Source organism: Pogoniulus pusillus, chromosome 25 (genome assembly GCF_015220805.1).
Source record: "Pogoniulus pusillus isolate bPogPus1 chromosome 25, bPogPus1.pri, whole genome shotgun sequence".
In the NCBI taxonomy this organism is placed as follows: domain Eukaryota; kingdom Metazoa; phylum Chordata; class Aves; order Piciformes; family Lybiidae; genus Pogoniulus; species Pogoniulus pusillus.
Genome location: NC_087288.1, coordinates 8974462 through 8996343, shown reverse-complemented (window position 1 = coordinate 8996343; position 21882 = coordinate 8974462). Strand labels below are relative to the sequence as shown.

Below are 21882 nucleotides of genomic sequence, written 5' to 3'. Positions count from 1 at the left end.
CCATGCATGCAGCAAAAGCAACAAACAGAACTGCATTTCTGGTGTCAGTTCCGTCCAAAAGCCTGAAGGACCAGCTCGGAGCGATGGTTAGAACACACGCTCCACTTGGTGTCGAACACTGGTGGGAGGAACTGTCATGTTTTGACAACTCATACAAGGGACCTCTTGCATGAGGTTTGGGAGATCTCTAGAGAACATGAATACTTGAGAGACAGGGAGGGAAGACATTTGTCATCTTACGGTATGCTGTTTTACTACTGAAAAAATGTTGGGCTGTCATTGGCTTATTATCTGCAGATGAAAAAGGATAAAAGGAAGATAGCAAGTTAAAGAAAGTAAACACTTCTCCCTAATCCTTTTTTTTTTTCCTTCCTTTTTTTTTTTTTTTTTTGCCTATTACAGCCTTCAGTTTAGGTAGGAAGATGCTGATTTTCCTCCCCCTGGATTTCAGCACCACTGCAAGTGGCAGAGATATCACCTAACTATCAAACAAGAATTCTTGCATGTCTGTATGGGGTTAACAGGATCTGCTATGCTATATTCACTTTGTTTATCTGGTGTGAATAGCTATTGTTAATTGAAGTCTTATCCTATTATATTCATAAGTCTATTTCCAGAACTGTGTTAGAGTACTTCTAAGATTGTAAAACAGATATACTTGAGTTAAGGTAGTACATCACTTTTGCAATGCCTTTACTAAGAAAGCATTGATTAATTCTACCCCTGGAACATGAACTCCTCCTTTCTCTCCTGACTTTAGATCACCTTCCAAACAGGAACTTGTAACATATCCCCTGTGCTCAGCACTAGTGAGGCCACATCTTCAATACTGTGTTCAGTTTTGGACTCCTCACTACAAGAAGGACATTAAGCTGTCAAATCATGTCAGAAAAGGGCAACAAAGCTGGTGAAGTGTCTAGAGAACAGGTCTTACAAGGAGGCATAGACTGTTTAGTCTGGAGAAGAGAAGGCTGAGGGGAGACATCCTTGCTCTCTACAGCTCCCTGAAAGGAGGTTGGGGTGAGGTGGGGTTGGTCTCTTCTCTCGAGTATCAAGTGATAGAATGAGAGGAAGTGGCCTGAAATTGTGCCAGGGAAGGCTTAGACTGGATGTCAGAAAACAATCTGTTGGAACAGGCTGCCCAGGGAGGTGGTGGAGTCACTGTTCCTGGAAGTGTTCAAGAAACATGTGGACATTGCATTAGGGCCATGGTAGTGTTGGGTCAGTGGCTGGACTCGATCTTAGAGATCTTTTCCAACCAATACAATCCTATGATTCTACTATGCCATCCTGTACCAAGTGTCACCATAACACTACCGTTCCAAAGATGTTAGTATTAGTCTGATTCATTGAAGATTTATGCAACAAGTAGTCATGGGAACCTAACTGCAACATGAATTCATCTGCCTGGTGCCCTCTTTCTCTCCATCTTCCCTTTTGTTTGAAGTTCAGACTCCCTGAGTTTCACATCAGCACTATCTATCTGGCATCCAACTCTCATGAATGAAATGGTATCTTGAATGCATGCACATGAAGACTTGAATTCAGCAAGCTACACAGAGGAAAAAAAAAGTAACAAATGAATAACCTAATGCCTCACTGAGCAACTGCTGTGCCACTAAGCATCAAATACGCAGTGAGAATGGCTCCAAAGTATTCCAGGATACAATTAGCCCAGAGCCTTTTTATTTTCTTTTTAGAAAACCCAATTTAGGAAATCATGAACTCATCACAGACAACACTCCATTAGAAAGTGTGAAAAAAAGAATCCCTAAAACCAACAACCCTGTCAAATTAGTTTTCTGAAGATGTAGAGCTGAGTGAAATTATTAATAAGTTGTTAATAGAGGCCATTCTTTGGATTATGCTTTTAGTACCTATTAAATCAAAGCTGTGAATAATTACACAGTCTTGAAAGTATCTGCTCCTCCTCTGCTGAACTCACCTTTTGGAGATATTTTTAAGCACACTAGTCATTTGGTAGCTTGATCTGCTATTTCCTCCTGAATTTCTGTCCCAGTTAACTTTGTTATCCAAAGTACCACTATTTCCTAAACTTCATGGGGGACAAAAGAAACCCCACAACCCAAAAGCTGTAAAACATACTGCAGAAGTATGGCAGAGCCTGAGAGAGGTTATTCTTGCATTTTGCACAAAGCTGGTTCAGAAAAGACAAGGAGTTCAGAAGCTACTGGAGGCTTCTGGCAAAGAGATGCACAGACAGCACAACTGCATAAGACTTCAAAACCAAAAGCCACCTCCTGTTTCCTAAACAGTCCAATGTGACAGCCCTTGTGCCTGCTGTTTTCATGAGACCTGTTCTTCCTTCAAAACAGAATTTGTATGGGCTGAATTGCTTCTGACTTTTTTCCAGTTGGTAGCACTGTCAGCAGCTGCCACCCTACTCTGCCAGTATCATGCTTCAGGTTCAGTGTTATTGGTTGGCCCTGGTGAGATGTGGAGGATGGGGCAGAGGGCAGTGTAGGAACTGCATGAAGGCTTCCACCAGGCCTTAAGAGGCACCCAGCATCTGGAATTCCTCTTACAGAGGCTTAATGGATTTTATGTAGTAGACAATTGATTTCTTATACAATACCTATACAGAAGAGAAAATTAATATTCAACCAACCAGGACAAGGAATGAAATATGTGGCTGGGTGCAGTTAATCATGTAAGCCTTAGGACAGAGTTCCATCAGTGCTGCAAATGGGAGATTAATATGCTACCATGTATGCAGAAGGCATTAAAAGTTTGTTCTAGCCACAGGTCTGAGTATACCTCAAGGAGAGCAAGAGAGCACAGAAAAAATACAGAGATTTAAAGACTCCTCCTGCCCTCCAGGCTGAATTCCCAGATGATTTTTACTTTTTTTGGGTTTTTTTTAAGTCTTTATTTTCTGAAAGGAAGGTAGATTTTGCATCTCTGAGAAGATAGATGGTTAATCAATGCTTGGATAGAGACAAATCTAGAAGCCTTTAGACAAAAGAGAAAAAAAGTAGTCATGTGAATGCATCACTTTCAAGTATCCTGTTGTTCCAGTGATTATCTTTCAGGACTGCTGCATATAGTTTTAAAGATCTCATCAAGCACTTTACCTGCCAGAACTATTTTAATCCCAAGTGAAGGAGCAGAGAACTTAGCTTGGCAGAGAAAGAGGGACTCTACCTTTCAATTTACTTGGACTTTCAATCAGAGATTTCTCAAACAGCTGAACACAAGGCAAAAGTAATTAAGACAACTAATATTGTCCTGCTCTGGCAATGTCAGCCAGTTAATTAGATGGGTTCCATCAGATGATTAGGCAAACAAAGTTCTGACAGAAGTTTTATTGAGCATTCTGCAATCATAGTTATGCTGGGAGTAGCAAAGAAAGCTTCTGACAGAAGTGGAAAACACTCTAGTAGTAAAGGATTGTGGGGTTTTATTTCTGCTGATAGCTTCTTGTGTGATTTTTAACCACTTCATCAGAAGGCAGGAATGGTCCTGGGACAAGCTTAGTCACCTGCGGCTTGTATGGTTTAACTTTGTCATTTACCATGCTCTGCCAAGTCCCTGTGTGACCTTCAGAGAGCTGCTTAAATCCAGAGCAAATACCCAGCTGCAGAAATGCACTGTCCATCCCTATCATGTTCATGGCACTTCTGGACAAAAATCTAGATTCAAGAGAAGTTTACTAATAAACATTCAAGTGCACATAAGCTGCAGGTATGCAGAGGAATAGAGAGAAGTTTTAAGAACTGCCCTCTTAGGCTATGCTTACAGGCTCAACCCAAACCATTCTATGAATCTACTGCATGTACCCACACCAGTCCTCTGCACGCTGTGTATCTGAAGTGGCAAGAAGTATGTCCACACAGTGATACTACAGTGTTCCAGTCTGAAATGCCTGGTTTTGAGGGCTACTGTCAGCCATTCATAGGAATTCTGACAACTTTTGGAAATGTTTAAGTGCAAAGCTGGGGAAAAAAAAAAACAAACCACAAAAAACCCCAAACCACAACTACACTCCTGCCCCTCTGCAAGATTCCCCAATAGTTTCAAGTCCATGTCCTGAATTACCCTACTGAGAGAGAAAACAATTTAGACTTGCCCTGAGTGAAGGCTGTATTTTGTGCAACGTCTCATCAAATTCCTGCTTTTCCTTGCAAAATAGATGGTTGGAACATGGTAGAGTTTGGTCTGGTACAAGTACCTAAAATCATCATCAATCATTTTAGCTTAGGCACATTACATTGCTCTCCATGTGACACTGTCAGATGGCATCAGTGCTTTTAGGTTTTAAGAGCAAAGCTTTCTCTCAGCACAGTATTACAGAGAAACTACAAGAGTTTAGGAAGAAGTAATAAAGGATAAATTAAAAATCATTCTTGCAATTTCTGAGAAAACCAAGTGAGGAAAAAAAATTGTCCTACTGTCCCTTCCCAAATGAAATTGGTGTGTCCTCATCACTCAGGCAGATACAACAGCTAGAGCAGATATGGTATGCCAGTGCAAAGAATATATATTGCACACATAAAAGGCTGCAACATAAATTTGAAGAAATATGGGACTCCTTCATATAGGTAGGTCAAACTTTTCCCTCAAGCAGATAATTACAGGCTTGGGGTGAGTAAATCTTATTAGCCTCTCAGCACCTTATCTCCCCTCAAAGAGACTACTAGTAGATATATCGTAGATATATTCTACTTCAGTCGCTTTCTGGGTTGCATGTTAGATACTGCCTTGTGGAGTCCAGTCCTAACTGCAACCAGCATATTTCACAGTGGAATGGCTATGGGTAGCCAGAAAATAGGTCATACCAGAGAAGAGATGAAAACAGACTCCTAGATTTGGAAACAATGAGTGACATGAAAGGAGATGGAGAGGAAAAACAAGTTTGGTACACAAGTCTTCTCTTTATATTATTGCTGGATGCCAGCATGTGGCTCAAATGTCACAGCCTGGGACCTTGGCTTTGAAGGAGCAGCGCAGGCTGTGGCAGACTAGACCATGAGGTACTTCTGTAGAGATGGAGATGGCCAGGGTCACCAGGCTGTGTGTCATTGGGCTGTGCTGAGACAAAACAGGACTCCTGGGCTCATAAGCAAACTAGGAAAGGACCCAGGGCTGGCTTGTAAGGGGCAGTAAGGCTTATTAGTGCCCTCAGGGGCTGACAGTGTGGATATTTCACCATGAATCACTTGACTCATGTTGTTTTGCTCCAGTATTACACCAGTATCCTTAGGCAGTTAGCCACAGCCTCTTGAGCACAACACATAAATGCTACTCACTGTGTCGTCCTCTATGGGAGAAGAAAGGGGATGTATCTCTCATGACCCAGGTCAAATTCCAAGCAGAATAACCAGGAGGATGAGAAGAACTGCTTGCTGGGAGATCCGAAGCGCTCCGACCTTTCATTTTAAAAGGAAAAAAAAAAACAAAAGAAGAAGAAAATCAAATATTATGCATGGCATAGCTGTTTGTGTGCTACAAATCAAGTGCAAAGATCTTAACCAGCTTTCTAGACCAGATGCAATAGGCACTGACATTCAACTGCTTCTTGGCCAGATCTTTCTTCTTGATACAGGCATGTTCAGGGAACCAGAAGATGAATTGTTTTATATTGAAGAATTATTGCCACCTAGAATAACCGCCAAGTTTAATCTCACACTGATTCTAAGTTCTCTTTGGCTTTTCACTCCCTCAGTTGTGGGGTTTTTTGAAGTTTTGTTAGCATGGGGATGTCCCATACAAAGAACAAGCCTGTAGTGATAGGTGGTGTGGTAGGCCTGATAGGCCCAAAAAGGCTTATCTATGTCCTGCCTTGCCTAGGCATGATTTTCTGCTCCACCAGAGAGGCAAGCGTGGGAAATGGGACACAAAATACCTGGAGCCACTGAGTCTGGCCTGCCCAGGGTCCTGTGGTGTAAGGTACACACACTTAGCCTATGCCTGCCTAGTGCAAGGCCTCTGCTTTTCCCAAATTAGGGAAAAGTGAGCCTATGGCTTTGCCTAATATGGTATGGTTTGGCTAACTGCCATCCTGATTGGCTATTCTTGTGCCCAAAGGGCAATTAATCTCGGCCCACATTGATAAAAGGAGATAGGCAGGTGAACAACCTGCTTTGGCTTCCCTGCTCTTTGCTGTGCTCAGCCCTGCTGCTACTGCACACTGCCTCATTGCTTGCCTGCTAAACTCCACTGCCATGAGTTACCAGGAGCAGACCCTGGATGTCTGCACACGATTGGCCTGCGTGCCAGCGTGACATCATGCTGAGACTGCACCACATCTGCCTCTGCACCTGAAGGTCCTGCCTAGAATTCCTGGACATATACACAGATCGTCCCAAAGAAGCCAGGAGACAAGGTCAGAGATTGCCTGCCTCCTTTCCCCAGAAGCTGGGAAGATCCAAGCCTCAATGTCCAACAAGACAGAGTCCCCTGAAAGCATTTGGGCACTGTCTGGACTGTGGCTAGCCCCTGTGGAGGGTAATGATAATAATTAGTGAGTAAATGCTTAAATGTCTCCTTGTAACTCTTCTGCCATAGAGCAGAAAGAGCCTGAGCCCATCTACCGGGCAAGCGGCATTGACCGCGGAACCTTCTCTTCCACTTCAATTCATGTTTATATATTTTGCTGGTTACTACTAGATCTAGATATTATCCATAGACTATTTCCATGACTGTGTAAGAACCCAAATATTATTAAAATGAGTGGCCAGGGGTGGCAGAGTTCTGAATAACAGCATTAATAAACAATATTAATTTTGGAAAATATCATCTCGCATCAATTAATTTCCCCTCCCCAACAATAGGATGGCTTTAAACTAGGAACAGTAGATTTAGATTGCATGTTAGGAAAAAGTTCTGCACCATGAGGGTAGTGGAACACTGAAATGGGTTGCCCAGGGAGGTGTCCAAGAGCAAATCCTTGGAGATATTTAAGGTGAGACTCAACAAGGCCCTAGGCAAGCTGATGTAGTTGAGGATGCCCTTGGTCACTGCAGAGGGGGTTGGACTGGATGAGCTTTGGAAGTGCCTTCCAACCCAGACCATTCTACAAAACATATATCCTGCTTCTATTCAACAACCCAATGTATCTCAAAGATGTTTTTGGGTACTAGAACATTAGAGTGACCCAGAGTAAGTGAGAATCTGGACAAACCTGCACTAACTCCACAACACCATGGTGATGTTAGAGGTGCAAAGAGAAAGAGTATCTGAAGTTACACACCAAGTCAATGAGCAAAGCATAATTCTGTAAGCTTTGAAAGCACAGATTTTTCCCTGTGAACGTTAAATTAAAGGTAGATTTAGACTGGACATCAGGGAGAAGTTGTTTACTATGAAGGTGGTGAAACACTGGAACAGGTTGCCCAGGGAGGTGGTAAAGGCCCCATCCCTGGAGAAACTCAAGGTCAGGCTTGATGAGGCTCTGAGCCAGCTGATCTAGTTGGGAACGTTTCTGCTGACTGCAGAGGGTTGGACTAGATGACCTCTAGAGGTCCTTTCCAACCCAGCGAATTTCATGATTCTGAGTTACATCTTCTGAAGATAACAGGGTCTTGAGTATTCTCATCTCATTTTTTGAGGTCCTTGGGAGAAAAGTTGGATTTAACTTTGCAGAAATGCAGGCAGGCAAAACTTTTGTTTGGGAGGCTTGTTTGATGGAACAAAATAAACCTCTGGAGTGTTGGTATGGCCTGAATTCTCACAGAAGCCATAAAGAATTTGTTGCTCATAAAGAAAAGTACATTTCTGATCTATTAAATAACATTTTTGTCAAGTAACAATGCTACAGCTACCTGTTTGGATCCTTTAGGTTTCAGTTCAACACTAAGCTTTGCTGCAATAACAGCAAACCAATTTGTCAACACATCTAAATAAAAAGTTTGGTAAAGCCTTCTGTAACAATAGGAATTAACTAACAGAGCAATAATTAATTCAGAGTGATGAAGAACTCTGCTCTTGAATGAATAAACAGCAAGGGGTAATAAAAGACACATTTTAGAGGATAAGAGTAAACAAGCTAAACGGCTGAAGCCTTGGGGAAAACAGAGCTTTGATTCTCCTAAAGCTCTGCTTAGCCCTGCTTCCCACTGCCACTGAAGGAAGACCAGAAAATTTAAGAGAGCTTTGTCAGAAGCTTAAATACCAGGTGTTAGCTGTGCCCTATCTCACTCTCAGTGCTATCTCACTATAAGCACACTCCTGTAACTGAGTAGTGGACCCCAAAGGTCATCTAGTCCAACCCCCTCTGCAGTGACCAGGCTGACACAGTTGATACATTTGAGTAGCCCCTGATACAGCTGGCTGTGGCAAATAATGTCAGGTTTCATTACAACTGCTCTAAAATGTACTAAAGAATCTGTAAGTTTTTTCCCCTACAAAAGTGATTCACTTTGTTACTATCATAAAATAATAAAGAAAAGAAGAATATTAACTAAAAATGAGTTCCTGAAATAAGGTGGCCTCAAAAATGATGTATTTTGCCTGACCTGATATGAGAGGTCTGACCAGTATCAATAGCCACATCATAAAATATCTGTACCCAGTGACTCTCCAAAGTGGTGACTGATTCAATAGCCATTCACAGTAAGGGTGCTGAGACACAGGTTACCCAGACAGGCTGCAGATGCTCCCTCCCTGGATGTGTTCAAGGACAGGCTGGATGAGGCCTTGAGCAATCTGGTCTAGTGGCAGGCATCTCTGCCTACGGTGGAGGATTTAAACTAGGTATCTTGAAGGTCCCCTCCAACCTAAACCATTCTATCAATCTATGACTCCTAAGCAGAGATTACAGACAAGAACTCTGAGGCCTCTTTACCCCTTACAGATCCAAACAAATGCAGATGTCACATATTTAGCACCAACAAAGAGCCAAGCCATGGGGCCAAAATTCCATGAAAACCTGATATAAACCTGAAAAGCTGACCTGCTCCCTCTCTCTGTTCCCATGGCAAAATAATCTAAGGAACAGTCACTCATGTGCATTTTTATCCCATAACACTGCAGCCACAGAACTCAAAATGAAGCCACCACTGCTACCCTGGACCGACCTTTCCTGGGAATCAATAACACAATGATCAGCTGCAGCACTCCAAATTCCCTGGCACTCCTCATCTTCAAGTGAATGCCTCTCCAGCTTGCTTTCTTCAGAACTCATGCCTGCCTTCAGCCTCAGCTAAGTGGAAATGTTCCCTCCATCACCAATATATGCAGTAAATTCAGATAAAGAATAAGGTTGAACAGCTGAGCAGACAGGATAGCGCAGGCACTTGAACCTCCTCTCTATCAGCAGCAAGAAGTGCATAAGAGAACACAAAAAAATTGAAAGTTTTCCTCTGTTTCTGAAGAACAAAATGGATCCAGTTCAATTTATTTTAACCTAAGAAGTTTTTCTCCTATTCTTTAGGATTAATTTTGGAGCTTCATTTCCAATGGCTGTTGGTCTGAACCTGAAGACAAGAAGATTGTATCAGAAGTTATGAATCTTTCCCAATTAAGTTATCTGCAGAGAAAGATGCTGGGTAAAAGGTTTTTGTATAGCCAAGAGGCTGCTCTTCACAGTGAGGAATGATTTGATTTCAGAGTGAGGTATAGGTTAGGAGAAGGAGAGATCTTTCCTCTTCCACCTCCAGGGCATTTTACATCCAGAAAGGTAATTACAGAAGACTGTATTGGGTAAATAAATGCCTCTTGTGCAGCAAGGGCAATGCAAATGCAGACTGCACTGTGGCCCAAAATCATGAGTTTTTCCTCTCTCCGAAGCAGTTCAGATTGAAGCCAAAAAGCACTAAGGAAATTTTATCCTCTTCTTTTTAAACGTCCTAAACCTTTAATTCCAGTTGTTTGCACCAGGGTACTCTGTCACTTGTCAACAGTAATCCTAACCTTTAAAAAAAGAAATTAATGGATTAGCAACTGGAAGCTGACAGCTCCATTTTTAGTAGCCAGAAATACGGCAAGGTCCAACAGAGGTTCCATTGATATTCCTGCCTAAAGGAACATCCAGAGCCTAATCTTGACCCATGATACTCCATCACAGCTAGAAATGTGCACCTGAAAAGGACATTTGACATTCCTGTTTTTAAAGTTGTGCAGAGGAATCTCCTTAGGGGATGTGAAATTCATTGAGCACACCAAGACTTGGGGTTAAATAAAAGGAAAATGGTTGATGTGTACTGAACTCAAGCCCCAAGGCCACAGATTCATTAAATAAAATATTTATGTATTATTTTAATGAAAAATCTCCCTTTAATAGAACACCCTTGTACATTCAAAAAAATAAAAGGAACAACAAAGCAAAGCTTTCTACTGGGATCATTTCTAAACAAACAGAATTTCCTCCTTCTTTTTCCTTCTCTGGAAGAAGTTAGAAATATCCCCAGCAATTAACATACATAGCTTTCTAAAGTGCAATGCAATACAGAAATGTAATTGAATTTTTATCAAAACATTCATTCCTTTTATAACCAAAAAGTGCACCTGGACGTAACCAAATATGCCTCATTACCACACAAGGATATTGCTTCATTACTCAGTAGATTAGCTTTCTCACTGCCCTGAGATCATTGAATGCTCTTGGTTGGGAGAGACCTCCAAAGCTCATCCAGTCCAACCCTTCTCTGCAGTGAGCAGGAGCATCTTCAACTAGATCAGGTTGCCCAGAGCCCTGGTGAGCCTCACCTTGAATTATCTCCAGAAATGAGGACTCAACTACCTGCCTGGGCAACCTGTTCCAGCGTTCCACCACACTCATGGTGCAGGACTTGTTCCTAACATCCAATCTAAATCCGCTCTTCTCTAGTTTGAAGCCTTTGCCCCTTGTCCTATCACCACAGGCCTTTGTAAACAGTCTTGCTCCATCCTTCCTGTAGGCACCCTTTGGATACTGTAAAGTTGTTATTAGGTCTCACTGGAACCATCCCATCTCTAGACAGAACAACCCCAGCTCCCTCAGCCAGTCATTGTAGCAGAGGAGCTCCAAGTCCCTGATCATTTTTGTGGGCCTCCTCTGGACCCACTCAATCAGGTCCATGTCCTTCCTGCACTGAGGCCTCCAGAGCGGGATGCAGTACTCCAGATGAGGTGTCCCCACAGCGAAGGGGCAGAGGTGTGTTATGTTGAGTCCCACAGTGATAAACGCGAGGTAGAAAACCTGCAGGCACCTATCCACTAGATTTCAGAGTTACAGCAGATGTGTCAGTGAATAACTGAGATTAACCTGTACTTTCAGCTACACCTACACCTGGAAAAAACTCTCAAAATCATGTTTGTTTGCATGGAAATCAAAAGTCAGCGTCAGAAGTACTTGCGGCTCTGATTTATAACAGCAATCAAGAGAGCAGTTCTTGGCAAATATTACAATGGTGTGTTTAGAAACAGCCTCCATTGAGAGCTGGATGTTCCAATGGCAGCAAAAGCCTGACATTTCAGAAAAGGTTATTCCAGTTCTAAGGAAAAGGTACCAATTTGCCACAGAAGGGATATTACAGTTCTTTTCCTCTGCTAGGAAAAAACACAACCAAGTCCACTCAGAAAAAAGGCAACTTCATTTGATTAAACAAAAAATCTTACATGCAGCTGACTGCATCAGGTGTGGAAACTACTGCAGACTTCTAAGAACCAGAGGCAGACCAAGGACATCTGTCCCAGTTTAAAGCCACGAGCTACCCAGGACTGGAGGATAGAAATGACTCTTACTCTGCGCGCAGACCAGTACGGACTCCACACGATCCAATGTGAATCCAACTGGAGACATTTATTGCTGGCTTTGCCTCTGCTTATATAGTCTTGAGGATACAGCACACACTTACACACCAGCATAATCTAGGCGAGTACAGCCCAGTCTTTTGCATACATCACGCCTTGTTTTCCCCTGGGCCAGATGTGCCACTACCTTTCCTACCCCGTGGGAGGAATCCTGAAGCTGTGAGAGTGAAGGTCAAATGCTTCCACACTGCTTGTTATTATTCTCTCTTACACTTCATTCCCACATTACTCCTTTGGAAGAGTAAGAATGAAGCCAGTGCACACTGATGGGAAGTTTAAAGGGAGATTCTCTTTACAGGTGCATAACTGCAAAAGGCGATCAGGTAGAATGGATATATGCATGAGTCAAGCTGAGTCTATCAGACTAAAACCATCTACAATCCTCCACCCCTTCTGCCCTCAGCAGGCCTGAGAGTAGGTCATGACTACCCTCCCCAGCTTAGGCCTACAAGGCCTCAGCAGGCTGCATGATGCAGCTTAAAATTCCCTCCTTCTAGAATTGTTCCAGTTGGAAAGATCTCTAAGGTCATCGAGTCCAACCATCAACCCAACATCACCATGACACCATATGCTAAAGTGCCAGGTCCACATGATTCCTGAACACCTCCCAGGACAGTGACATCACCACCTCCCTGGGCAGCCTGTTCCAGTGTCTGATAACTCTTGCAGCAAAGAAATTTTTCTTAACCTCCAAACTAAACCTCCCTGGTGCAATTTCAGGCCATTTCATCTTCTATCACCCGATAGGGAGAAGAGACCAACCCTCACCTCACTCCAATCTCCTTTCAAGGAGTTGTAGAGAGCAATGAGGTCTCCCTTCAGTCTCCTCTTCAAGCCAGACAATCCCAGTTCCTTCAGCTGCTCCTCACCAGCCCTGTTCTCCAGCCCCTTCTCTAGCCTTGTTGCCCTTCTCTGGACGCTCTCCAGCACCTCAATGTCCTTTTTGTAGTGAGGGAACTGAAACTGAACCTAGTACTCAAGGTGTGGCCTCTCCAGTGATGAATACAAGGAGATGGTCACTTCCCTAGTCCTGCTGGCTACACTATTCCTGATGCAGGCCAGGATGCTGCTGGCCACCTTCATCACCTGCACACATTCTGGGTCATGTTCAGCTGCCTTGCCTCTGTCTATCTAAGAGTATGCACACAAATTGTCCTTGATAAAGGATTCCTGAGCTCCTGGCTCCATGATAGTTCCTAATTTCAGTTTTTGAGGGATAAAGAGATGCAACCAGAGGGAAAAAGGTTGCCTGAGAATTCCCAGTAAACTCTCAAATTCACAACTGATTCTCATGGTCAGGCTACAGCCTCTTTGAAACTTCCATTTCCTCCCCTTCTTCTCATCTCCAAACAGACTCAGCCAGCTGTGAAAGTGCGAAATACACATTACAGGGAGGTGGCCAAGCAGTACCAAACCTAACAAACAGCCCAAGTAAATGCTTTGTGAATAATCCATAGCCTCAGCTCTACTCATACAAATCAGCGTCTCAACGACGTGCAGAAGCAAAACTCAAGTTCTGCTTACAGCCAAGCCAGAGAACGAGGCAAAGGGCAAGCTCTTTCCATGCAGTTTCTTGCTCTGAGTAGTTTACTTACACTAATAGGTGGGTGTACTCCAGGGTTTCTTTTTATAAACCTTTTCTAAAGCACAAATATGTTCACTGACAGCCTGTCAAGGCTGTCTTTTTCAGTTGGAAAATATATTTAATAATGCATTATGTTGCAATGATTTTGTGTCACACTGAAAGCCTGATGAGTGCAAATAAACGGTAGTGCATGTGTCACCAAACCTGGACTGCTGCAGAGAGATTTGCATTTAGAGGGCTGTAGCAGACCTCTAGATAGTGGATTCAGTTAGACACAAACTGCATGAGGCACAGAAGTGATCAACAACGCTGCCTGGCAGATGCTTGATGAGTAAATTTGGGATTAGCATACACTTCTTGTACATGAAGCATGTGTCACTAATAAAACTGTATTTAATTCAACATCAACCTTATCCTTCTGGCCCTGACTTTGTTTTCTCTTTGTAAAGCTGAATGAAAATTTTCTTTTAACTCCTTTCTGTAATTCCACACACACACACACTTTTCACAGAGCACTTTAGATTTGAAATGCCTCAAACCTGACTAATTCAACCAGCAAATAGGTACCTCACAAGTCCATTCTTTTTCTACTCGTTTTGCAGTCCCTTTGCCTGCAATATCCTATGGACAATTCTTGATGCAATGGTAGTCTGCTGACAGACAAGCTCTGAGGGGCAGAATTTGGCTCTGGAAGAGGAGGAGCATGAAAGCACCCAAATTATAATGCCATCAAGGTATTGTGACAGGGAAATATTAACCAAGTATCGTATGCTGCTGTTCATTACAGGGGAGAAAAAAATATATCACATTTTCCTGTTCAAAAGAGGAAGGAGAAACAATACTCCCTTCTTTGCTACTTTCCTTGAAATCTCCTTAGTGTTTGCATGCACATTATAAAATCTGAGTTCTTTGATCTCTGCTTTGGAAGCAAGTGGCATACAAAAAAATATTTAACCACCCCCCCTCCAATTAAAACGACCAAGCTCCTGTTCTGCTAACACAGTTTAAAAATACACTGCCATCTAGAGCATACCACTGCAGCTGGATACTCTGCAGCTGCTGAAGACCTGCCCAGGAAGACACCAGAAAGCAGCAATGAATCATTGATTAAGAGCTCAGGATCTCAATTACAGGCCAGAGAAGGAATGACTTAAAGTTGTTACTCATCTGCGCGCATACAAGAAACCTTTAAAATATCCAACACCAGACTGATCTTTGCTCTAATAATCTTTCACAACACAATTAAGCATCTCTGTGGGCAACACAGGGAAAACAAAGGACTGAGTGTTAGTAATTGAACTGCTCGCAGCTCTGGTTTGTCTCAGTAGCAGCTGAGGCTGCAGGCAGGACTGCGTCAAGGGATGTGCTTCTCCTGCTTGTTTAGCCTGCAGCTTTGCTAAACAAAGGGGAAAGCCCTTGAGCAGCAAAGCTCCACGCAGAAATACATACTCTGAATTCTAGATACTGGTACACTCCAGCAGCTTTTAGATATTTTAAGATCACAGCTAGAAGAGGAGTGCTGGGGTAGTGACTTTGTTGGGCTATGGTATTTCAATGCAGGGGCATCACCTGTCCTTGTCTTTGGACGGATGACCAATGCCCCTGAATGACTGGCCAGGTCTGCAATGAAAACCAGAAGGCATTACACCTTGTTTCCTGCAGCACAGAGAGACCTGCAGGCACTGCAGACAGCAAGGAAGCGCAAGTTTAAGTGTGGAATTGGCAACCTTTCCACTAAGGCATGCTGAAGTCCATCAGGTTGCAGATGCTCTGAATTTTTTTTTAAACCTGTGAAAACAAAGTGATCCTTCCATGGCTGTCTGGGATATTTGCTGCTGCAGCTCCAACAGACCACCTAAAAGGCAGCATCAATCTTTGGGCCGTGTATGTCAGCCTCACAGACTTCCCTCATATGCAGTCACTGGGAGTCCTTGCAGTGCCTGCTGGAGTGGCCCCTAGAAGAACTCTTTGCTACAGTGCTCCTTGTCTGAAGTACTTCAGCACAGCTGATTATGATGTGTGTATATATGTAGTCAAAATACATTGGTATGGAAACCAGAGTGATTGCTACACCAGCATCTACACTGCATATACACACACACCATCACTCAGAACCACAGAACATTAGAGACTAGGACCTTGAAAGATCATCCTGATTCCCCCCCACGAGGGCAGGATCACCTAGGGCAGGTGACACAGGAATGCATCCAGGTGGGATATGAACCCCTCCAGAGAAGCAGACTCCACAACATCTCTGGGCAGCAACCATGCTATGGCACAGTAAAGTCTGTATCAGGGTGATTGCTATACCAGTATAAATGCTATACTAGCATGACTGTCTGTCACCACTGGGGTCCTGACCCCACATGTATTCTCAGTGTCCACCTATTTGCATGGCTCAGATTATTTCACAGAATTGTCATGGCTGGAAGAGACCCTTTGAGATCATCCAGTCCAGCTTTCTTGCCTGGAGCTCACAATCCCACCACTATAACTAAGCCATTGCCACTAAACCACATCTCTCAGCACAACATCCATGCATCTCTTAAATATCTCCAGTGATGGTGACCACCCTGGGCAGCCTGCTCCAATGCCTGACAGCCTTTATAGAGAGGAAACTATTCCTAACCTACAAACTGAGCCTCTCCTGGAACAATTTGAGGCTGTTTCCTCTTGCCTCATCATTTATTGCATGGGAGAACAGAACAATGACCACCTCTCTACAAGGTCCTTTCAGAGAGCAATGAGGTCTCCCTTCAGCTTCCACTTCTCCACAATAAACAACTTCAGTTCCCTCAGACACCTGTCGCAAGGCTCTTCTCCAACTTAGTTGCTCTTATTTGGATATGCTTCAGCATCAGAATGTCCTTCTTGTAGTGAGGGACCCAAAACTGCACCTAGAATTCAAGACGTGACCTCACCAGTGCTGAGCACAGGGGGACAATCACATCCCTAGACCTGCTGGTCACTTTATCCATGACCCAGACCAGGATGCTGTTGGACTTCTTGGCCACCTGGGCACAAATTGGCTCATATTCAGGTCTTTGCTGGGCAACTCTCCAGCCACTCTGCCCAAAGCCTGTAATGTTGCATGAGGTTGTTGTGACCCTGCTCTACATGCACTCTCCCTTAGTCTGTACTCTACATACCCTCTAAAATCATGGTCACCAGGCTTCCAAGAAAAGAAAAGAAAAAAGGATAAGAAAGGTTTTTGATAGTGTTTTAATAATTCATGACACATACTGACTTCAAACCATGCAATGCCTTCACCTTAGATTCCTGCGTAGCTACTTCCATATTTAACACACACACACACACAGCTGGAGTTTCTCACCAGATTGGCATGCTTCCTATATCACCTAAAACTAAAGGGATTAAGGAAAATGGGAAAAACAAACCCAGAAACAACCTCCTGCTCTTTTCACACTTAAACCCCTCTTCTGCATTAGACAGACTGTGTACAAAACCAGAATGAATATAGATACTCACAGGTCTAAGCAGCTACCACTGTAACACCATTGCAGACATGGAGACACTCAACAGTCTACAGTCCTTGCAGATTTTCATCTCAACATCTGCCCTATGATTTGTGTCTCTTGTTTTTGAGGTGTGGCCTTTCAAGGCTCACTTATTTTTTGCCTCCATATTAAGTGTCAGTGGAGAATGACAGAGACAGAAAAAAAATCCTTGACTGTCTAAATGTCAGAGGAATTAGTATTTGCAGGGTTTGATGCAGACCTTCATCTTTGTGGTCTGCAGGAGACTCTTTGGCCTCAGAGCAGACAGCCTGCAATCACCTTTCAGAGACTTCTTAGCTCAGGATGATAATGGTGGTAACTCACTTCTCATCCCATACTTCATGCCACGTGGGTACCTCAGGCTCTGCAAACACTCAGCAAAGTTTCAGGAACAATTTTGCATTCATCTACACCAACTAAACATCCTTTTCCAACTCAAATCCATTCAAAGTCACACACAATCTGAACATCTCAAACCAGCTCCTCCCCTGCAACTCAGCACTGCGCTTGGATGGGGAGGTCAGAAAAATTCCTTTTCTCACACCTACTGCACATGAGAAGGAAGGACAATTCTCTTTCCTGCGGTCCCTAACACAGACACAAGACACAAGGTAAAGGTTGCAGTTCAGAGTTAATTTGGGAAGCATCCCTGCTTGATTTATCCAAGTTTCCCTGAGAACTCACATTCAGTGCATCCCATGCTACAGATACAAATCACAGAATGGTAAGGGTTGGAAGGGAGCTCTGGAGATCATTGAGTCCAATTCTCCTGCCATTTAGGGCAGGTCACACAGGAATGCGTCCTGGTGGGTTTTGAAAGTCTCCAGAGAAAAAGATTCTACAGCCTCTCTGAGCAGCCTGCTCCAGACCTCTGCCACCCATACAGCAAGAAAGCTTTCCTCATGTTGAGGTGAAACTTCCTGTGTTCCAGTTTGTGTCTGTTTTCCCCCCATACTATCACTGGGCACCAATGAAAAGAGACTAGCTCCTTCCTGACAGCCACCCTTCAGATATTTGTAGACACTGATCAGATCCCTTCTCAGCCTTCTCTTCTCCAGGCTAAACAGCCCCAGTTCTCTCAGCCTTTCCTCATCAGACAGATGTTCCAGTCCCTTCTTCATTCCCACAGTCCTTCCTTAGACTCTGACTGTCTCCAGTATCTCCCTGTCTCTGTTGAACTGGGGAGCCCAGAACTGGACACAATACTCCAGATGAAGCCTCACTAGGACAGAATAGAGGGGCAGGACAATCTCCCTGAACTTCCTTTTTCATGTGAAAAAAGCTTTTTGGCCATGTGCACCATCCTGCCTTCTTCCCCAAAGAACATGAGGCAATGCCCAGAGCAGTCACTCATCCACCACCTGGCATAAGCCCATCTGAGGTGTAAGCCAGCTTTGGTTTGCTACCTGGAGTGCCAGCTGCAAATGGTGGCCAGTAAATACTGGTTATTTGGAGGAAAGCAACAGTACTGGCATAAGTCAGCCTTCTTTTGCCTCCTCACTATCATTATAGCATTCTTGTTTTTGTAAAAGGAGAGAAATTCTGTGCCTGTTGCACAAGCACAGAGGAAAAACAGTGTTAGCAGAAGGCTCAGTACCAGTTCCACACACAGGAATACAAATTCAGGTTGGATTTTCTTTACAAGGAGACATCCCTAGCCATTCAAATTGAAAACAGGCCACTAGGCAATGGAAACACAACACAGAAACTTCAGGGGTAAACTGGACATTTTCCTTATGAAAGGGAAATAAATCATAAAGGGATATCTTCATCAAAAGGACACAGAACTGTTGGAGCATGTCTAGAGGAGAGCCACAAAGATGATCCAAGGGCTGGAGCACTTCTGCTATTAGGATAGGCTGAGGAAGCTGGGGTTGTTCAGCTTGGAGGGAACCTTAGAGCTGCATTCCAATAGCTGAGGGGATTCTACATGGAGGCTGGAGAGGGACTTTTCATAAGGATGTCTAGGGACAGAATGAGTGAGAATGGTTTGAAGCTGAGGGACAGCAGGGTTAGACTGACTCTTAACAAGTTTTTAAGCGAGAGTGGCGAGACTCTGGAACAGGTTGCCCAAGGAGGCTGAGGATGCCCCCTCCCTGGAGGCCAGACTAGATGAAGCTTAGGCCAACCAAATCTAGGTGAGAGGCAACCCTGCCCATGGCAGTGGGGTTGGAGTAGTAGATCTCTTAAGTCCCTTCCAACCTCTGTAATTCTACAGAGGCTCGATTGCACCACACAGACAGAGGGAAAACCTTTAGAAAGGTCACTGCAGCTCCAGAGGCTTTGTCCAGCTTTGACACATGGAATAAGTGAAATTTTGCAAACCCAAGGTGGCATTTTAGGAGGAGAAACTTTAAATGTATGCCTGCCATATCAAAACATGAAGTGAACACTCTGAGGAATTGCAGGAAGCCCTACATATGTACAACAGACACAAACTGTGAAGCAGTGACAGTTATGAATTCCCTGCCATTGGCACAGCTAAGCCCATTTATTTGTTACATTAGGCATTCCTGTTAAGACAGAGTGTTGCAGAACAGCAACAAATGTGCAGGGTGCTTTGGTAGCAGAGGAAATACTAAACATTTGTTATTGGGAGGCAAGCTGCATTATTTCTAGAAATAGCAAAAGGGTGCAATGACTATTTCAATCTAAAACACAGCTGTCTTGGCAGTAACAATAAAAACTACTTCATATTCCCTTGACTGGGAAGGTTGCCAATGTGCTCACATTGTCTATTTTCACTGCAACATTTAATTTTGCTTAAGGTAAAGGACAGTATCTCTGAATACAACCAAAGGGGTATTTAGATGTGAAAGTACTTCTCAAGGAAGTTGTGCAAGTGCTGCCAAAATAAAGGCCATAAAGTACCCGAGCAAGGCAGGAGAAATCACAGAAGGGGCTGGAAGGGACCTTGAAAGATCACCCAGTCCAAACGCCCTGACAGAGCAGGATCACCAAGGGCAGGTCACACAGAGAATGCATCCAGGTGGGTTTTTAATGTCTCCAGAGAAGGAGACTCCACAACCTCTCTGCTCCAGGGCTCTGGCACCCTCAGCGAAAATGTTTTCCTTTATGTTCACATGGAACCTCCTCTGCTCCAGTTTGCATCTGTTGTCTGCTTGTCCTAGTGCTGGACATCACCAAGCACAGCCTGGCTCCATCCTCCCAACACTAACCCTTCACAGCCATCCTCAAATGTGTCAACCATTGGGCAAAGGGCTGGGATGAAGAACTGGCCCAGAAGGAGCTAACAGCAAGAAGGTTGGTGAAGTGGCAGGAGCACAAGCCCTGCAAGAGGAGGCTGAAGGAGCTGGGGGTGGTTTATCTTGGAGAAGAGGAGGCTCAGGTGGGACCTTACTGCTCTCTACAAATACCTGAAAGGAGGTTGTAGCCAAGTGGGGGTTGATCTCTTCTCCCAGGCAACCAGTAACAGAGCAAGGGGACACAATCTCAGACTGTGCCAGGGCAGGTTCAGGCTGGATGTTAGGAAGAAGTTCTTCACAGAAAGAGTGATTGGCATTGGAATGGGTTGCCCAGGGATGTGGCAGATTCACTGACCCTGGGGGTGTTTAAAAAGAGACTGGAGAAGGCACTTAAGTGCCATGGCTTAGTTGATTAGATGGAGATGGGTGATAGGTTGGACTTGATGATCTCAAAGCTCTTTTCCAACCTGATTAATTTTGTGAAACATAAGGAGCTGTAAAGCAACTAGTAAAATAGACAGACCACGTGGAAACAAACTGGACATGATGGATTTGCTGCAGAATGCAGATGTACCCCTCATGTACTTAAGCACTAAGAGTACTAAGGAACCCTGGCACTAAGTGACCTGCTCAACTTCACATACAAAAGGGTAAAAGAAGCTTGGAATAGAAAACAACTTTTGCTGTTTCCCTCTCCCTAGAGGTCCTCCCTGCTGGTAGTCCAGCCCTGTCTCTAGCAAATGGCTTCACTCCAACTTGTGAAGGTGAATTTCTGAGCACCTAGAAGAGAGGCAACATGTGGATGGGGGTTTTAAACTGCACAGAAATAAAGGAGCCTTGCAAGAATATCTAGGACAGAGAGTTATTTTACACTATTTTGTGTTTTTCACTTCCCCTCCAGTTTATGTCCATCTGCATCTTTCCCTGCAAAAGAGAAATAATTTTGCTTCTCTTCCTCCCAGAACCTGTGCTGTTCAAGAAGAATTTCCCAAACTGATTACTGAAAGGCCTGCAAGAGAAATGATTACAAATGGCTGAGTTAACTGCTCCAGACAGCCTCATCAGTCATCATAATGTGGTCTCAGCACCAGGCTCATCAGGACAAGCAACTTGTCATGACAGATGACACCTCTTCAAAAAGACTTTCCCCTATGGCTTTTCCCCAAGAAAGTCCTTCTGGGATAAGGTTCTTGCAAATAATGGTCCTAAAGCAACAATCAAGGAGGAATTGCCACCACCTGCCTTCAGTGAGCTGCCACAGTGTGGGGGCTTCTTCTTGATTCAGTTTTACCTTTAGCCTCTGAGTGTGGAGTGTTTTATCTGTGTGCACGTCTAGAAATCAAAGCACTTTCAGCAGCTGATGTAAAGGTGAATTTAGAGATGATAGTAAGAGTGACAAATAAAGAGGAGGCCACAAAAGGTTGAGACAGCAGTGACAGCTCCAAATGTTGTAAAATAATCTGCAATCTACGCCTGATTTTCCACATCAGGAGAAGGAAGAATGTACAGACTTCTATTGCTGCACCTCAAACACTGGGTTCAGTTTTGTGTCCCTCACTGAGAAAAGGCCACTGAAGAGAAATGCTGGAGTGTGTCCAGAGAAGGGCAACAAAGCTGGTGAAGGTCTGGAGAACAAGGCTGGTGAGGAGCAGCCAAGGGAACTGGGGTTGTTCAGTCTGGAGAAGATGAAGGTGATGCTCATTGCTCTCTACAACTCCCTGAAAGAAGGTAGCAGTGAGGTGGGGGTTGGCCTCTTCTCCTTCATATCAGGTGATAGGATGAGAGGAAATGGCCTGAAATTGTGCCAGAGGAGGTTTAG

The 21882-nt window shown here is 43.9% G+C and overlaps 1 protein-coding gene across 1 annotated transcript in view; it reads right to left on the bottom strand.

Moving 5' to 3' along the window:
- LOC135186406 (ALK tyrosine kinase receptor-like) overlaps positions 1 to 21882 on the bottom strand; it is a 178012-nt gene that overhangs the window by 68259 nt on the left and 87871 nt on the right. The window contains exon 2 of the mRNA XM_064164051.1: positions 5271 to 5390. Within this exon, the coding sequence (XP_064020121.1) occupies positions 5271 to 5390 (120 nt within the window). The remainder of the gene's footprint in view (positions 1 to 5270; positions 5391 to 21882) is intronic.